Source organism: Schistocerca piceifrons, chromosome 1 (assembly GCF_021461385.2).
Source record: "Schistocerca piceifrons isolate TAMUIC-IGC-003096 chromosome 1, iqSchPice1.1, whole genome shotgun sequence".
NCBI lineage: Eukaryota > Metazoa > Arthropoda > Insecta > Orthoptera > Acrididae > Schistocerca > Schistocerca piceifrons.
Window position 1 is genome coordinate 152,477,050 of NC_060138.1, and position 20,591 is coordinate 152,497,640.

Here is a 20,591-nt window from a genome sequence, read left to right on the forward strand (position 1 = left end):
TTTCCCCAATTCTATTCTACATCTCCTAATTCGTTATTTAATCTGCCCATCTAATTTTCTGTTTCGTACAAGGCTACACTTCATACAAATCTATTCAGAAATTTCTCTTTTTTTAAAACCTCTTTTCTTGCTATTGTCAGCCTGCACTTTATATCTACTATACTTCCCCCATCATTACTTACTTTACTGACCAAATGGCAAATCTCATCTACTATTTTGGTGTCTCATTTCCTGATATAATTCCCTCAGCATCATCTGACTTAATTCAACAAAATTGCATTACCCTTGTTCTACCTTTCTAATCTTACATTTTCTTTTCAATACACTATTCGTTTAGTTCTATGCCTCTTCCAAATCCTTTGCTGTTTCTGACAGAATTATAATGTCGTTGGTAAACCTCAAAGTTTTTATTTTCTCTCACTGAAACGTGACTCCCTCTCGAAATTTCTTCTTGGTTTCCTTCACTGCCTGCCCAATGTAGAGATTAAATATCACCTAGTAGAGGTTACAATCCTGTCTTACTTCCTTCTGAAACTATTGCTTGCTTCTCGTGTCCTTCGAGTCTTATAACTGCAGATTGGTTTCCGTATAAGTATTTACACCTGCTACGTTCGGTATTTCAAAGACCCGCCAGGTTAGCCGAGATGGCTACGCACTGCTTCCTGGACTTGGGTAGGCGCGCCGGCCCCGGATCGAATCCGCCCAGCGGATTAACGAAAAGGGCCAGTATGCCAGCCAGCCTGGGTGTGGTTTTTAGGCGGTTTTCCACATCCCCCTAGGTGAATACCGGGCTGGTCCCCACGTTTCGCCTCAGTTACAAGGTTCACAGACATTTAAACATTTTCGCACTATTCCATGGATTACACTAGTCGCAAACAGTTGGGGTACACTAATTCCTTCCCTAGGGGTACGGGGTGGGGGCAGGAAGGGCATCCGGCTTCCCCTTCAACTAACATTGCCACATCCGATTAACCATGCCGATCCTGCGTCTCTGCAGGAAAACAGGCACAAGCAAAAGAAAGAAAGACGTTTGGTATTTCAAAGAGTGTATTCCGGGGAACACTTTCATAAAATTAATGTAAATTTACAAATGATATCCAATGTGACAAAAGTCATGCGACGGCGATCTGCACATATACAGACGGCACAAGTATCGCGTACATAATGTATAAATGGCCTGTTTTCTTGCGGTGCTGTCATTTTTTACTCAGGTGATTCATATAAAAAGGTGGCCGATGTGATTATGGCCGTAAGGTGGGAATTAACAGTTTTTAAACGTCAGATAGTAGTTGGAGCTAGATGCATTGGCGATTCCATTTCGGAAATCGTTAGGGATTACAATATTCCACAGTGTCAAGGGTTTGCTGAGAATACCAAATTTCAGGTATTACCTCTCACCATGGACAAAGCAGTGCCGACGGCCTTCACTTAATGACTGAGTGCAGCAGTAGTCAGTGCTAACAGACAAGCAACACTGCGTGAAATAATCGCATAAATCAATGTGGAACATACAACGAACAATTCCGTTACGACATTACTGCAAAATTACGGATTAATGGGCTATGTCAGCAGACGACCCAAGCGAGTGCCTTTGCCAACAGCACGACATTGCCTGCAGCGCCACTCCAGGGCTCGTGACCACATCGGTTGGACCCTCTAGGCGACTGGTAAACCGTGACCTGGTCAGATGAGTCCCGATTTCAGTTGGTAGGTTTCGAGTTTGGCGCAGACCCTACAAAGCCATGGACCAAGTTGTCAACATGGCACTGTGCAAGCTGATGGTGGCTCCATAATGGTGTGGGCTGTATTCACGTGGAAAGCACTGGGACCGCTGGTCCAACTGCATCGATCACTGACTGGAAATGCTTAAGTTCGGCTACTTGGAGACTGTTTTCAGCCATTCAAGGACTTCATATTCCCAAGCAACGATGGACCTTTGATGGATGACAATGTGTCAGGTCACCAGGCCTCAATTGTTCGCAGTTGGTTTGAAGAACATTCTGGATAATTCGAGTGAATGATTTGGACAAGTAGATTACCCGACATGAATTCCATCGAACATTTATGGGACATAATCGAGAGATCAGTTTGTGTACAAAATCCTGCACCAGCAACACTTTTGCAATTATGGAGGGCTATAGAGGCAGCATGGTAGGAGACGAGGTACTGGGAGAAGTGAAGTTGTGAGGTCGGGGCGTGAGTCGTGCTTGGGTAGCTCAGTTGGTAGAGCACTTGCCCGCGAAAGGCAAAGGTCTCGAGTTCCAGTCTCGGTCCAGCACACAGTTGTAATCTGCCAGAAAGTTTCAGCATGGTACAATATTTCTGCAGTGGACTTCCAAAGGCATGAGTCCACGTCAGGTCGAGTTGCTGCACTGCGACGGGCAAAAGAAGATCGGACACGATATTAGGAGGTATGCCATGACTTTTGCCGCCTCGGTGTATATGTAAGACTGCCTTTGATCCGTGTACCTCCAGAGATAAGCCGTGTGATCAATTTTGCCTCTCGTGTTTCTGCATTTCTCCGGAAGCTAAAGTGATCTTCTTCGAGGGTCGCTTCTAACACACGACCTTGGGGAAGATCACTTTAGCTACCGCGGAAATGTAGGAACGCGCGAGGCACAACTTATCTTCGAAGGATAGATTTCTAAAACCGCTAAGAGAGCGGCATAGCGCAGCGCCCGGCGCTGACGCTAGAGGCAACTCACAGGAGAGCAGCAGGCGGCGCAGCAGCGGCAGTTGGCTGTCGACGTCGCTGAAGACGTGCTGGCCGGCGACACAGCGGCCGGGCTGGTCCCAGTCGCGGTGCGCCGTGTTCACGCTGGCCACGCCCTCCAGCAGCCAGCGGCCGTCGGCGGCGCGCCACACCAGGCCGCTGCCCCTCGCGTGCTGGCACACCGGCTCTGCAACCAGCGGTATTCGCCTCACTCACTCACACTTTATTCTCGAATTAGAAACATACAAACTTACAGTAGCCATACACATCAATAAATATGTACATATATACCGGGTGTTACAAAAAGGTACGGCCAAACTTTCAGGAAACATTCCTCACACACAAAGAAAGAAAATATGTTATGTGGACATGTGTCCGGAAACGCTTACTTTCCATGTTACAGCTCATTTTATTAATTTTCTTCAAATCACATTAATCATGGAATGGAAACACACAGCAACAGAGCGTACCAGCGTGATTTCAAACACTCTGTTACAGGAAATGTTCAAAATGTCCTCTGCTAGCGAGGATACATGCATCCACCCTCCGTCGAATGGAATCCCTGATGCGCTGATACAGCCCTGGAGAATGGCGTATCACAGCCGTCCACAATACGAGCACGAAGAGTCTCTACATTTGGTACCGGGGTTGCGTAGACAAGAGCTTTCAAATGCCCCCATAAATGAAAGTCAAGAGGGTTGAGGTCAGGAGAGCGTGGAGGCCATGGAATTGGTCCGCCTGTACCAATCCATCGGTCATCGAATCTGTTGTTGAGAAGCGTACGAACACTTCGACTGAAATGTGCAGGAGCTCCATCGTGCATGAACCACATGTTGTGTCGTACTTGTAAAGGCACATGTTCTAGCAGCACAGGTAGAGTATCCCGTATGAAATCATGATAACGTGCTCCATTGAGCGTAGGTGGAAGAACATGGGGCCCAATCAAGACGTCACCAACAATGCCTGCCCAAACGTTCACAGGAAATCTGTGTTGATGGCGTGATTGCACAATTGCGTGCGGATTCTCGTCAGCCCACACATGTTGATTGTGAAAATTTACAATTTGATCACGTTGGAATGAAGCCTCATCCGTAAAGACAGCATTTGCACTGAAATGAGGATTGACACATTGTTGGATGAACTATTCGCAGAAGTGTACCCGTGAAGGCCAATCAGCTGCTGATAGTGCCAGCACACGCTGTACATGGTACGGAAACAACTGGTTCTCCCGTAGCACTCTCCATATCGTGACGTGGTCAACGTTACCTTGTACAGCATCAACTTCTCTGACGCTGACATTAGGGTTAACGTCATATGCACGAAGAATTGCCCCGTCCATTGCAGGTGTCCTCGTCGATCTAGGTCTTCCCCAGTCGCGAGTCATAGCCTGGAATTTTCAGTGCTCCCTAAGACGCCGATAAATTGCTTCGAACATCTTCCTGTCGGGACACCGTCGTTCTGGAAATCTGTCTCGGTACAAACGTACCTCGCCACGGCTATTGCCCCGTGCTAATCCATACATAAAATTGGCATCTGCCAACTCCGCATTTGTAAACATTGCACTGACTGCAAAACCACGTTCGTTATTAACACTAACCTGTTGATCCTACGTACTGATGTGCTTGATGCTAGTACTGTAGAGCAATGAGTCGCATGTCAACACAAGCACCGAAGTCAACATTACCTTCCTTCAATTTGGCCAAATGGCGGTGAATCGAGGAAGTACAGTACGTACTGACGAAACTAAAATGAGCTCTAACATGGCAATTAAGCGTTTCCGGACACATGTCCACATAACATCTTTCCTTTATTTGTGTGTGTGTAATGTTTCCTGAAAGTTTGGCCATAACTTTTTGTAACACCCTGTATATACAAATTGTATTTATATTACTTGTGCCCAGTACTATGCAACGTCCAAGGCACTTGGAGTGGCTTGCAGAAGGTCAATCTTCGTGCAGGGTGTAGGGCACCAAAGGCACTGGAGCATGTGGCTTGTGGCTTGCTCTTGTCCACAACCGCCGGCCGGTGTGGCCGTGCGGTTCTAGGCGCTTCAGTCTGGAACCGCGTGACCGCTACGGTCGCAGGTTCGAATCCTGCCTCGGGCATGGATGTGTGTGATGTCCTTAGGTTAGTTAGGTTTAAGTAGTTCTAAGTTCTAGGGGACTGATGACCGTAGATGTTAAGTCCCATAGTGCTCAGAGCCATTTGAACCATTTTTGTCCACAACCACAGGACGTATCTACTGTTATGAAGCCCCATCTCTCCAGGTTGTCTCTGGATCGTCCAACTCCTGATCGTAATCTGTTTATTGATTTCCACACCAGCCAGCTCTCGTTGTGTCCAGGTGGTAGTTCTTCAGCTTCTGGCGTCTGCAGGTGAGGCGTCGACTTCTTCCGTAACTCCAGCCTTGCCTTCTCTGGTGAAATGGTGAGGTTCTCGGATGTTCTCAGGAAGCTCTTTCGCGATCTCAGCCGTTGCTGTGGTGGATTATGTCCGTGCAGTGGATGGGCACTGTCCTGTTCCACTTTCAGTCTCTCCTTATTGGCAGCCACTGTTCTGCGTACCCATGGTGGCGCTATTCCAGCCAGGCAGTAGAGCTCATCAGTTGAGGTAGTCTTAAGCAACCTGTGATCAACCTGCAGGTTTCGTTGAGAGCAATGTCTACTTGTCTGGCATGAGATGACCTGTATCAGACTGGAGAATCATATTCAGCAGTAGAAAAGCACAGTGCCATTCCACAACAGCGAATAGTTTGTGGATGTGATCCCCACAATGTCCCCACTAGTTTGCGAATTAGGTTGTTTTGAGCTGAGATTTTCATTTTGGTGTTCTTGCAGTGAGTTTTGAATGTCAGAGTTCTGTCACGAGTGACTCCCAAGTATTTAGGTGCGTAATGATGCTGGAGTTGGATGTCTGACCATGCAATATGTAGCTCACGATTTTCTTCCCTGTTCCTTAAAGGCACACACTTGTGTCTTTGAAGGGTTTGGTCTGAGTTGGTTCCGATTGCAGTAGCTTGACAGTGTTCTAAATGCTGTTGTCAGGTTTCTTTCCACTCTTTCAAAGCATGAGCTCTGCTTAGCAAGGGCTAGGTCATCTGCATATAAGAACCTCCTTGTGCCCGGGGTCAATGGCTGGTCATTGGTATAAATGTTGAAGAGAAGTGGGGCGCACACATAGTTCACTCCCAGCCTGTCGAAGCCTGGACCCAACACTTAAAAAAAGCAGCAAAATTTACCGGGTTATTGCACATCAACTGAACAATTTGCTGTTAAAGTCTGACACAGTGACGTAGAGGGAGGAAGCAGGGCTGGGAAGGGGGCTACATGCATGTGATGCTAGGGCTGTGGAAGGGGAAACTGTGTTAAGTTGTGTACTTATGGTTAGTCACTTTTTGTTTTCCTTTATTGTATTTCAAATTTCCCATCAGGGCGGGCTGGCAGCAACATATGCGCTGCTCTTCAGTCGAAAGACATAGAACAAACAATAGAAGACATCGAACAAACAATAGAAAACATTTAAAAACAACAAAGGAGAAAACATGGTGAACATAGATGTAAAAAAGGGGGAACATCGTGGAAGACAATAGACAAAAAAGGGGCGACTGTAAAATGGAGATAAATACCGTAAAAAAGTAGCGCACACAAAAAAACCACACACTGGGACAATTAAAAGAACACAACGCGCAGTATGACTGGAGCATAAAAGTATCGACAGATGGTGTAGCACATAACAAACACTGACAGTAACACTAGGTACAAGGCCAGCGCAGAATTAAAATCACACCTTTCGACGCACAGGAGAAACAGCAGTAAACACAGCACTGACGTGGCACACTGACAATGATCAAAACGGAGGATCTGCCAGGCGCAAGGAGATGAGGGAGAACGGAAGAAGGGAGGCAGGGGAAGAGAGGGGGGGAGATGGGCGGGGGCGCGCCGAAGAGGGTCAGGTAGGGAGGGATGTGGGAGGGAAAGAGGCAAGGATGGGGTGCAGGGTCTCGGGGGGGGGGGGGAGGAGGAAAATCCGCTCTGGGAGAAGGTGGGGAGAGGGAAAAGGGGACCCTGGGGAGGGGGGGGGGGAACAAGGCCAGGTTATAGTTGGAAGGAAGGGTATATGTCACGGCGAAGTTCATCATCCGGGAGGGGGGAGGGGGTTAGTCACTATGTGAAGTATACATATGATTAGCAAGGTCTCAGACAACTCGAGACTTATTCTTCAGGGAAGTCATTGTCCTGCACGGGCTGTTCTTATTTTAGAAATAAATCCTTCATTTCATAATTTTTCGCTGTTAACTAATTTCGCAGCCATAGGCATTTTCAAGCTGCTGGCTCTTGCTAGATAATAGTGACACCATGTACAGAACTTCTATGTTTTACTCATGGCATCTTCATTTCCAACGTCAGAGTAAATGGAAAGGGCAGCCATTAGACTGGAGTACTGCCAGTTAACGAATTCGGTTAACTAGCAAGTAAATCGAAGCTGCTCACTAGTGTACTCCCTCCGGTTGTCTACAGTTCTCTCATAGGAGACGACGAGGATAAAGTTGAGGCTGTTATCTGAGGAATGAAGCAGACAGACGTTGACATCGTTGAAAGGATACAGTGTCATCTGTCACATATCTATTTGGTTCTTCGCCCCTTCAGAATACGATTTTATTCGATGTACGAGGGCTATCCACAAAGTACATTACGTTTTGGAATTAAAAATAAATAAAGTATTGGAATTTTTTTTATTATATACAGATGAAAGCCACACTTAAATACTACTTTTCTACATAGTTGCCTTTTAAATTAAGGCACTTATCGTAGCGATGGACGAGCTTGGAAATTCCTTCGTCGTAAAATTCGGCCGCCTGCGCCTTCAACCACGTGGTTACCTCTTTTGGGACAGAAAAGGTGTAATTTTTGTGGATTTCCTGGAAAGAGGCACTACAATAAACTCTCAAAGGTATTGCCAAACTCTGCACAACCTCAGAAGAGCAATACAAAACAAGCGCAGGGGAAAGTTGAGCTCAAAGATCTTGCTGATTCACGACAACGCCCGGGCCCACACGGCAAATGCCACTCGTGAAGTTCTCGAGTTGTTTCCTCATTCGCCGTACAGCCCCGACCAGGGACCGAGCGACTTCCACTTATTCCCAGCAATGAAGAAGTGGTTGGCTATGCAGCGTGTTGATGACGACCCACAGCTTCAAGAAGAGGTAACCACGTGGTTGAAGGCACAGGTGGCCGAATTTTACGACGAAGGAATTTCCAAGCTCGTCCATCGCTACGATAAGTGCCTCAATTTAAATGGCAACTATGTAGAAAAGTAGTATTTAAGTGTGGCTTTCATCTGTATATAATAAAAAAAATTTCCAATACTTTATTTATTTTTAATCCCAAAACGTAATGTACTTTGTGGATAGCCCTCGTATTTATCCAATACACAGTTGCCGGTAGCCCAAGTATGAAAGAATGGCAATTTTATTTATTTTTTTCTGTATGTGCACTTTCTAGTACAGTAGATCTGTTTGTCCATATTCGTAATGTTCTATGTTTTGTTTGGATGGATGATGTGTGACTCTGTCGTCCGCATGGAAGAGACAGGTAGAGTCACTAGTTATCTTCGAGTAGCCCCTTGCCTGCCAGTAGTAACACGAAAGAAATTTGAAAGTAGTGAATGGTATGTTGTGTTAATTTTATGTTGAGAATATTTAAGTATTCTGTGTGCAGTTTTCGATTAAATCAAGCACTTCCACCTGGTGAGTGAACTGCGGCACAGGCTTTTTCTCAGGACGCTGTATAGACAAAGGAGAAAAGAAATCCTTGACCAAATTTGAAGCAATAATCATTTCTTATTTAAATCATTTTGAGCAGTTAAAATTTCTTGCTTCGAAGGAGAACAGAAATACTTCATTAAATTTTACTCTGTAATAATTTTTTTATTTAAATCATTTTTGTTAGTTAAATTTCTTTCTGCAAAGGAGAATAGAAGTGCTTGACTAAATTTGGTCAGTAATCACTTCCTACTTAAATAATTTTGGTTGGTTAAAATATCTTGTTGAAATGGTAAGTAAAAAGGGTTTGTCTACACCACACACGTGGTGAAGGCACAACGGGCTAACACCCATGCCTGTAGCGTGAATAGAAATACTTCCGCTACGGTCGCAGGTTCGAATCCTGCCTCGGGCATGGATGTGTGTGATGTCCTTAGGTTAGTTAGGTTTAAGTAGTTCTAAATTCTAGGGGACTTATGACCACAGCAGTTGAGTCCCATAGTGCTCAGAGCCATTTGAACCATTAGAAATACTTCGTGTGGCAATGATAATTTAATTTAGTAATGTTTCGTGTGAAGTTCTTTTGAGTTTTGGTACTCCGAGAGAGAATAAAGGTGAGTTATTAGTTAATTGGCAGTGGCTCCACATGGGTTGCTTTGCACCGGTAAATGAGCTTGAATGTTCCAGAGTTTAAGATAGATTTGATAGGAAGAGTTGCATGTTTCAAATATGAAAAAGTATTACTAGGTTGTGAAACTAACTTGCTCATGGTATATGTTGGTGAATAATATTGGCACAAGAGGAAAAATGGTGCACAAAAGATGTTGCCATGATCATTACAACAATAGGCATGCGATCTGTGACATTGGGTTAAAATTTTAACTGCGGGAAACGGGAGTGATAGTTAAATGAATAATTTTGGTGTGTTTCGTTTCTGTGAAAGAGATATTCATTTTTTCCACATTTATTCCCTTTAATTTTAAGTGGGTTTGCAAAACCAGATATTGAATCAAAGCGATTTCGTATTAGGCAGTTATTGGTATTTCCATGATTCCGTGTTTGATCGTTTTTTTTTTTTTTTAGATTTATTTTCGGTTACTTGTAAGAGTGTTCTCAGTGGATTCACAAACCAGATATTGAGTTAAAACGATTTCATGTTAAACAGTTGATCAGTATTTCAGTGATTCTGTGGTTGAATCTTATGGGCGAGCAGAAGTGCGTCAATCTAGTAGTGGACATCCTGATTCTGTCCACAACAGTGCACATAGAGTAGGCTTTTCCGATATCATAGCAATTTGTAATGTTAACGAAGTATCATGCCTGCTGGGTAAAGTTGTATATTGTAAGAGATTTTTTTTAACAGGAACTCCAAGAATTAATTTGAATCAGCGATACAGTATGGTGGCCATCGTAAATTAGTAGACGCCAGCCACTTTCCTTCTGATAGCCTATCACCTGTTTCTTTTCCGTCAGAACCCCGATTATTTGCAGTAGTTGCACAAAGGATAACAGTATGACAGAGTACGTGAGTAAATTGCACTGTGATCTGGATAGATTCTGAGTCGGTGCAGCGGTAATGTTAATTAACTGTGTAATACTGAAAGTTTGTCAGAGAGAAAATTCAGTTGCGCAAATTTAAAACAATGTAAATCATATTACAATTATAAGATCAGATTCTTAAAGCATAACCACCGATGTGACTGGTTGTCAGTGACGTTATGATTAAAAGAACACACTACAGTCCTTGTTCGTTTGTGCCATTAATAATACGAAGTTCACTTGCTACATTACATATATAGTGGGCCTGACTACTAGATACGCAGGGAGAGTAGTACCCTCTCACTGAGTGTTCGAATTCGGAAGACTTCAAAAACTCAGAAACAGTCAAGGCATGCCAAGTAACTTTTATTGAATGCCGCACCACACTTCAAAGTGACACAGATACATGAAACTATTTTTCAACACATTTACAAGGAGTCTGTATATAGCGATCGGAACGTTCTAACGATCGCTCAAATCCTCGATGACAGAAACCCTCTTCTTTGATCACGGAGACATTCGAGAATATAAACGTCCTCATCGCTGGAACGTCTCCCCCCCACTCCCACCTCCCCCCCCCCCCCAGATGTTCTTTCAGCTTGCCAAAAAGAAGGAAATCGTGCGGTGCAAGATCTGAACTTTCAGCAGCATCCACATCTGTGTGGCCTTGTCAAGTTCTCGGCACCATTTCACTATGGCTGGACGCGATATCGCATTTGGTCCATATAGTGCCAGAATCCCCCCCATGAACCATGGACCTTGCCGTTGGTGGGGAGGCTTGCGTGCCTCAGCGATACAGATAGCCGTACCGTAGGTGCAACCACAACGGAGGGGTATCTGTTGAGAGGCCAGACAAACGTGTGGTTCCTGAAGAGGGGCAGCAGCCTTTTCAGTAGTTGCAAGGGCAACAGTCTGGATGATTGACTGATCTGGCCTTGTAACAATAACCAAAACGGCCTTGCTGTGCTGGTACTGCGAACGGCTGAAAGCAAGGGGAAACTACAGCCGTAATTTTTCCCGAGGGCATGCAGCTTTACTGTATGATTACATGATGATGGCGTCCTCTTGGGTAAAATATTCCGGAGGTAAAATAGTCCCCCATTCGGATCTCCGGGCGGGGACTACTCAAGAGGATGTCGTTATCAGGAGAAAGAAAACTGGCGTTCTACGGATCGGAGCGTGGAATGTCAGATCCCTTAATCGGGCAGGTAGGTTAGAAAATTTAAAAAGGGAAATGGATAGGTTGAAGTTAGACATAGTGGGAATTAGTGAAGTTCGGTGGCAGGAGGAACAAGACTTCTGGTCAGGTGACTACAGGGTTATAAACACAAAATCAAATAGGGGTAATGCAGGAGTAGGTTTAATAATGAATAGGAAAATAGGAATGCGGGTAAGCTACTACAAACAGCATAGTGAACGCATTATTGTGGCCAAGATAGATACGAAGCCCACGCCTACTACAGTAGTACAAGTTTATATGCCAACTAGCTCTGCAGATGAAGAAGAAATTGAAGAAATGTATGATGAAATAAAAGAAATTATTCAGATTGTGAAGGGAGACGAAAATTTAATAGTCATGGGTGACTGGAATTCGAGTGTAGGAAAAGGGAGAGAAGGAAACATAGTAGGTGAATATGGATTGGGGGACAGAAATGAAAGAGGAAGCCGCCTGGTCGAATTTTGCACAGAGCACAACATAATCATAACTAACACTTGGTTTAAGAATCATGAAAGAAGGTTGTATACATGGAAGAACCCTGGCGATACTAAAAGGTATCAGATAGATTATATAATGGTAAGACAGAGATTTAGGAACCAGGTTTTAAATTGTAAGACATTTCCAGGGGCAGATGTGGACTCTGACCACAATCTATTGGTTATGACCTGTAGATTAAAACTGAAGAAACTGCAAAAAGGTGGGAATTTAAGGAGATGGGACCTGGATAAACTAAAAGAACCAGAGGTTGTACAGAGATTCAGGGAGAGCATAAGGGAGCAACTGACAGGAATGGGGGAAATAAATACAGTAGAAGAAGAATGGGTAGCTTTGAGGGATGAAGTAGTGAAGGCAGCAGAGGATCAAGTAGGTAAAAAGACGAGGGCTAGTAGAAATCCTTGGGTAACAGAAGAAATATTGAATTTAATTGATGAAAGGAGAAAATATAAAAATGCAGTAAGTGAAACAGGCAAAAAGGAATACAAACGTCTCAAAAATGAGATCGACAGGAAGTGCAAAATGGCTAAGCAGGGATGGCTAGAGGACAAATGTAAGGATGTAGAGGCCTATCTCACTAGGGGTAAGATAGATACCGCCTACAGGAAAATTAAAGAGACCTTTGGAGATAAGAGAACGACTTGTATGAATATCAAGAGCTCAGATGGAAACCCAGTTCTAAGCAAAGAAGGGAAAGCAGGAAGGTGGAAGGAGTATATAGAGGGTCTATACAAGGGCGATGTACTTGAGGACAATATTATGGAAATGGAAGAGGATGTAGATGAAGATGAAATGGGAGATATGATACTGCGTGAAGAGTTTGACAGAGCACTGAAAGACCTGAGTCGAAACAAGGCTCCCGGAGTAGACAATATTCCATTGGAACTACTGACGGCCGTGGGAGAGCCAGTCCTGACAAAACTCTACCATCTGGTGAGCAAGATGTATGAAACAGGCGAAATACCCTCAGACTTCAAGAAGAATATAATAATTCCAATCCCAAAGAAAGCAGGTGTTGACAGATGTGAAAATTACCGAACTATCAGCTTAATAAGTCACAGCTGCAAAATACTAACACGAATTCTTTACAGACGAATGGAAAAACTAGTAGAAGCCAACCTCGGGGAAGATCAGTTTGGATTCCGTAGAAACACTGGAACACGTGAGGCAATACTGACCTTACGACTTATCTTAGAAGAAAGATTAAGGAAAGGCAAACCTACGTTTCTAGCATTTGTAGACTTAGAGAAAGCTTTTGACAATGTTGACTGGAATACTCTCTTTCAAATTCTAAAGGTGGCAGGGGTAAAATACAGGGAGCGAAAGGCTATTTACAATTTGTACAGAAACCAGATGGCAGTTATAAGAGTCGAGGGACATGAAAGGGAAGCAGTGGTTGGGAAGGGAGTAAGACAGGGTTGTAGCCTCTCCCCGATGTTGTTCAATCTGTATATTGAGCAAGCAGTAAAGGAAACAAAAGAAAAATTCGGAGTAGGTATTAAAATTCATGGAGAAGAAATAAAAACTTTGAGGTTCGCCGATGACATTGTAATTCTGTCAGAGACAGCAAAGGACTTGGAAGAGCAGGTGAATGGAATGGACAGTGTCTTGAAAGGAGGATATAAGATGAACATCAACAAAAGCAAAACAAGGATAATGGAATGTAGTCTAATTAAGTCGGGTGATGCTGAGGGAATTAGATTAGGAAATGAGGCACTTAAAGTAGTAAAGGAGTTTTGCTATTTGGGGAGCAAAATAACTGATGATGGTCGAAGTAGAGAGGATATAAAATGTAGGCTGGCAATGGCAAGGAAAGCGTTTCTGAAGAAGAGAAATTTGTTAACATCCAGTATAGATTTAAGTGTCAGGAAGTCATTTCTGAAAGTATTCGTATGGAGTGTAGCCATGTATGGAAGTGAAACATGGACGATAAATAGTTTGGACAAGAAGAGAATAGAAGCTTTCGAAATGTGGTGCTACAGAAGAATGCTGAAGATTAGATGGGTAGATCACATAACTAATGAGGAAGTATTGAATAGGATTGGGGAGAAGAGAAGTTTGTGGCACAACTTGACCAGAAGAAGGGATCGATTGGTAGGACATGTTCTGAGGCATCAAGGGATCACCAATTTAGTATTGGAGGGCAGCGTGGAGGGTAAAAATCGTAGAGGGAGACCAAGAGATGAATGCACTAAGCAGATTCAGAAGGATGTAGGTTGCAGTAGGTACTGGGAGATGAAAAAGCTTGCACAGGATAGAGTAGCATGGAGAGCTGCATCAAACCAGTCTCAGAACTGAAGACCACAACAACAACAAACAACAGTGCCAGAATTTCATGGAGGATCTGTGTGGAAATTTAAACGTTTTGCCCACAAGGATCGTACTGTCCCGCGCACCAGATGCCGCGCCATTTCACTCCCACCTGCCAACCATACCGCAGCAGAACTGAGTCCACATATAAAAATACGCCACTATTGTTCCCCAACGGTCTTTTCGTAGGAAGACACGTTAAACTTACTTTCTGAAGTCCCTACGTATATTATATGTCATATTCAGTGAAGCCGGTACACTGATTTTTGTTGGAAAAGTCATATGCGCCCCCCTCACTTGAGAGCAAAGGAGGCAATGCCTCTTAAGCGATGACTCTCAAGCATTCTTCAGAACGACAACGCCTTACGACGAGCTTTGTTAAAATCAAGTAACAAAAATGTGCTCAATCTCTCTGTAATCAAGACATCACAAATCGATTAGTGCAGTGGTTCCATTCTGTTTAACGAATTTACGGACTGAACACTGTCTCAGAACGTTGCTGCTTCACCATTGCATTCAAAATTATGAAGTTACTGTTTTAGAAGCTTATGGAACTGGATTACTGGGTTGTGACTTGGACACATTCCTTTGATTTTCACGCAGGACAGGCTTCCTAGCTGAGCAGTCTACTTTCCAAACTTCACCGAGGCACTCCTGCATAATCTTCGGAACTAGCAGAGCCCAGGTCTATCTCAGAGAGCGACACTGAAGAGCCAAATAAACTGGTACACCTGCCTAATACCGAGCAGGGCCCCCGCGAGCACGCATAAGTGCCGAAATACAACATGCCATGGGCTCGATTAATGTCTGAAGTAGTGCTGGAGGGAAATGACACCATGAATCCTGCACGGCTCTCCATCAGTCCGTAAGAGTACGATGGGGCAGAGATCTCCTCTGAACAGTGCGTTGCAAGGATTCCCACATATGCTCAATAATGCTCATGTCTGGGGAGTTTGGTGACCAGCGGAAGGGTTTAAACTCAGAAGAGTGTTGCTGGAGCCACTCTGTAGTAATTATGGACGAGTGGGGTATCGCAAAGTCCTGCCGGAATTGCCCAAGTCCGTCGGAATGCACAATGGACATGAATGGCTCCAAGTTACAGGATGCTTACGTACATGTCACCTGTCAGAGCCGTATCTAGACGTATCACTCCAACTGGACACGCCCCAGACCATTACAGAGCCTCCACCAGCTTGAACAGTCCCCTGCTGACATGCAGAGTCCATGGATTCATAAGATCGTCTCCATACTTGTGCACGTCCATCCGCTCGATTCAATTTGAAATGAGACTTGTCCGACCAGGCAACATGTCTCCAGTTATCAACAACCCAGTGTCGGTGTTGACGGGCCCATGTGTGGCGTAATGCTTAATATCATGCAGCCATCAAGGGTACATAAGCGGGCCTTCGGCTACGAAGGCCCATATCAATGATGTTTCATTGAATGGTTCGCACGCTGACACCTGTTGATGGTCCAGCATTGAAATCTGCAGCAATTTGCAGAAGTGTTGCACTTCTGTCACGTTGAACGATTGTCTTCAGTTGTCGTTGGTCCCATTCTTGCAGGATCTTTTTCCGTCCGCAGCGATGTCACAGATTTGATGTTTTACCGGATTCCTGGTATTCACGGTATGCTCGTGAAATGATCGTATGGGAAAAGCCCCACTTCGTCAATACCTCGTAGATGCTGTGTCCCATCGCTCGTGCGCCGGCTATAACACCACGTTCAAACTCACTTAAATCTTGATAATCTACCATTGTAGCATCAGTGACGGATCTAACAACTCCCCAGACACATGCTGTCTTATATTGGGGTTGCCGACCGCAGCGCCGTATTCTGCCTGTTTTTGAACACGTGTGCCTATACCAGTTTCTTTGGCAGTTCAATTTACAATACAATAGAGAGGCAACACCGCTACCAAAATGAAGCAAACTGGACAACTCTCTGCCGTGTTTTCGGAAGGCAAAACAAAAAGGCATGGTGTATGTCAGTGCGTAAGGACATTACAACACCTCGGGGAAAATAGTAAATTCAAATACTCACGTAAAGTTAAACACTTTAAAGCTTCTACGCTGGTGTATAACACAAATGTACAAAATCACTCACAGATATTTTTAAACAGTACGCACTTCAAATAAGGTCCATTTGTATGAAGTTTTGTTGCCTTTTGTGAGCAATTATACGCTGGGCAAACGTTAGACATGATTTCGAAAGCAATGCGGCAGTTTGCTGTCTTATAAGTCCGTACACTGTACTATCCTACTTTCAAAGCTACCACAAAATGACGAGTGACCGATATGAGAAAGCCGTTCGTCTGAAATCGGAACTTGGTCATGTCCGCTACTTTTGAGAGGATTCTTCGTATTTCGTTGCTTATGTATTACAACTTGCACGTTACGACATCATGCTGTAGTTAATTATTATAGCTCATACCCAGAGTGAAGTTTTTGGGATGTCAGTTAAAGACACGTTAGCTGCAAAAGTTCCCGGAAGATTCGAAGATGAACAAGCGTTCGATCATTGTGCTCATGTGATTAGAGACGTGCAGTTGCGGAGTCGAAGTACTTTCGCTTCCTGGTACATGTAATTTTTTTTCATTTTTCCGTTTGTTATACATTCTGACTATCTTTCTCGTGTAACAGAAGAATATGCTGTAAAATTAGGGCCGGCCGCGGTGGTCTCGCGGTTAAGGCGCTCAGTCCGGAACCGCGCAACTGCTACGGTCGCAGGTTCGAATTCTGCCTCGGGCATGGATGTGTGTGATGTCCTTAGGTTAGTTAGGTTTAAGTAGTTCTAAGTTCTAGGGGACTGATGACCATAGATGTTAAGTCCCATAGTGCTCAGAGCCATTTGAACCATTTTTTGTAAAATTTGGTGTTATTTACATAGAAGAACATGAGTTTCTTCGATCTTGTGTTTTCAGTGTGATCAAAAAGCGAAAAATGAAACTGGTGTCAGTGAAGTAGCCAGCAACAACATCTATATTCTTTTTTGTCACAAATATTTGACAGCTGTTTTCCGAATATGTCACAATATCCGCGGGTGTGGACAAGGAAGAATCTAAGAGTTCAGCTTGAGTTGCTGCGAATGAAACAAGCGGCAATCATATTTATAGTCCTGCATGTCACAGACATTTAGCTACGATCTAATCCTTAACAACGCTATTGAAAATTTGGTGGTCACGACAAGGATCGTGCCACACAGCGGGAGGTGTACGTCACCTGACCGATTTCCGATTTCAGCTGAAATCCCGTTGCTCCCGATGGTACTTTCTCATTTTAATCACTCGTACACAATTACTTCCGAAAATATGGCGAATAACAATACAGCGTGGCACCACACGGCCGCTAAATGACTTGCCACACTCTATCTATGTATACTCTTTCTCTTTGGTTCACTTATATTCCCTACGATGAAAGAAGCTTGACCACTAGTAGTGCTGTAGCCGGCTTTCAACCGTGCAAATCGTTCCCGAACCTGTAAAAGCCATAATCGCCTAGAACTGCGGCGACACTGAGATGTTGCCACAGAAACATGAAATTAAGTAGCCTTACGAATTTGTCGTGCCCAAAGTGGAAAATAGCTGCTACAAGTCCACTCTTACTGTCATGGATCTTTTGCAGTATAGACAATAGGACACAAGCACTAAGTATAAATTAAAGAGCTGTGTCAATGCTTGTCTTTCTGCCTCAGCTGCTCAGCTGTAGACATTTGAATTGTCTGCACTTTTGGCTCGGTGCCTGTAGACGACGCTAAAGTCTGGCAGTCTCGAGTGGATGTACCATACCGCACATGCACTGCACAACTGGAAGAATGAAAAATCGGAAGTGGAGGCTCAGCGTTGGTTCTATTAGCAATAAAATTACTACGTTTCAGACAGTCTTCTCATTTGCTTATGAAAACACAAGCAGGGCGAAAAATGAAACTGGTGTCAGTGAAGTAGCCAGCAACAATATCTATATTCTTTCTTGTCACAAATATTTGACAGCTGTTTTCCGAATATGTCACAATATCCGAGGATGTGGATAGGGAGGAATCTAAGAGTTCAGCTTCATATATATTATTGATAAATAGTGAAAAGGGGTATGTTTTGTTTGTGGTGTCTATATTTGCTGTCATTAAGATGCTCTCTTTGTTAGCGGTTATTTATGGAGACACTATCCAGACCTGTGGGATCGTCTTGGATTGCATTTGCATCCGTCTACGTCACATTCATAACCCTGCACTCCCATCAAATTGATTAGGTTCGAGTTAGAGAACAGGCTCAACAGTTAAAGTTATTTTACTATTATTACACACGACGGATAACTCGCATGAAAGTTACTTATTCTACAATATGCGTGTGGAGGAAGAGGAAGGGGACGTTAAGGATGATACATGACTTAAATTCACTGAACTGGTCCTTAATTATTGGCTGTTTCTCAGTTTCAGAATCTCAAATACATACTGCGCATATAAACACTTTGGAGGCATCAGAGAGGCCGAATTAGGAAGCGAAGGTGCTGCAACTTGGGGTACATTTTGAACAGAGAAAGGTTAGATAATCACAATATGAATTTATTCAATATACTAATGACAAAAGCACGTTTCTATATATCAACTTCATACATTTACAGTATTGAGAGGTATGTTGTTCAATAGACATTTAAACTCTGTAGTCAAACTTTTTGTGAATGGTCTCGTCATAAGCACTTGGGCAAAGTAATTAGAAAAAACAATTGAGGACTCATAAACTATCACACCCTGGTTGCAGGAAATGGGAAGCTATTTAATAGGAAGATCGAAGAGCATTAAAACCACACGCAGAATCCCGGTTACATTTACTCCACAATTTATTCTTATTTGAATCACCAGAGAACAAATAAGAGCATCAGGGATACACATCATCGGAAGGTGTCTCCACAATAAACGCGCAAAAAGTGGACAAAAATACGTCAATTAGAAATTGGAAGATTTTTTCCTGCATAAATATAAACAGTCATTTTACTCAGTATGTCCGCAGCTCGTGGTCATGTGGTAGCGTTCTCACTTCCTGTGCATGGGGTCCCGGGTTCGATTCCCTGCCTCGAGATGACTGGGCGTTGTTGTGTCGTCTTCATCATCATCATTCATCCCCATTACGGTCGGAGGAAGGCAATGGCATACCACCTCCACTAGGATCTTGCCTAGTACGGCGGTGCGGGTACCCGCATCGTCCCCTACACTACTGGAGTATGGGACATCATCATTACTTAGTATAATACGTCTTAAATAGTGACTGGGCGCACGGATCTGAAATGGTGGGACTCAAGACACTTGGTGGGCTAAAGACCCAGATTTGCACTATCTCCATTAAATTCAGTAATGGGGGAACTTAAAGAAATTCAACTCACATGTAGGTATTTGTTGGTTTCTATGTTTACGATCTGCAATTTGAGCATTTTCAGAAGCTCGATGTGGGTTCTTGACAAAACTTACACATTCTCCAGTAAATTCAGAAATGGGAAAAGTATAGAAAATAATTGCACATATGCATGTTAGTTTGGCTCTATGCTTTATTAAGTACGGTTTGATCATCATCATTTAACTATAGCAACTAACTTTCAAGCCCATGGGGAAGTTAACGGCCAAACAGTACCACATCAAGATATTCGAAAATCACGTATCACAAATCAACATAAGCAATACCCAATAATGTAATCCCACTATCAACCAATACGTTAAGGTTATTTGAACTTTATAAGTGGCCCTGCTGTCAGAACCAAATGTATCTTTTCCAGCACACATAGAACACGCGAAATTATGCGATGTGAAATAAGCAAATAAATGGATTACGAAACTCTTGCCTAAAAATCGCGGCTGAAATAAATGAAATTAATCATCATCTAAAAATTTAAGTAGCGGCAAAGCCTTTGTCCAACCACCAGTGAAGCGCTAATAGAAGTGGCCAGTACTTAAGGATTCCAGCGGAAAAAGCAGAATGGCATAAAGTGCCGTTTTATCAGACCACCCACTCTGCGACCAGTGGTGGGGGATGTTACCATTAGCAGCAGATGAACACCAACCGCGTTTCTGTGGTGTGTTGGCCTGACTCTCGCCCTCTCACTGACCAAAAAACTCTCTGGTTTCTATGATTTTCATGTACTAAGTTGGGTTGGTAATACAAACCCCCATCTCTGTGAGTTCTTACCTAACTGATTGTATTTTCAAAAACTCTAGTGTTGGACTTCACTCAACACAGACATTTATAGGGAATAGTGGGACTAATGCAGGCTTTTCAAAGCTGAGTACACAAACAAAACAGCTCCTCCTTTTGCAGAGGCTACCAGTAGCTGAGGCATAATGAAATAACAAACAAACTAAGCACAGACAGCTTGTCAAGGCGCCATGCGCGCTTAACATTCAGGTATCCCGTTTCAGAGCCTCCTGTGTTTCAGAAGACGGCTGCAGGAAAACTACAAGACTTACAAAAGACATTAACACATATCAGTGGACTGCGTATCTCTCTTTTGATTCATAATGAGCGGCATGCTGTAGTTACAGTACGGACTAGACGTCTTAGAACATGTAGACAA

At 43.6% G+C, this 20,591-nt stretch overlaps 1 protein-coding gene across 1 annotated transcript in view; it reads right to left on the bottom strand.

Annotated features, from left to right (window-relative positions):
- Positions 1–20,591, bottom strand: part of LOC124792195 (serine protease 53-like) — a 132,702-nt gene that overhangs the window by 93,176 nt on the left and 18,935 nt on the right. Inside the window, exon 4 of the mRNA XM_047257924.1 lies at positions 2,706–2,900. Within this exon, the coding sequence (XP_047113880.1) occupies positions 2,706–2,900 (195 nt within the window). The remainder of the gene's footprint in view (positions 1–2,705; positions 2,901–20,591) is intronic.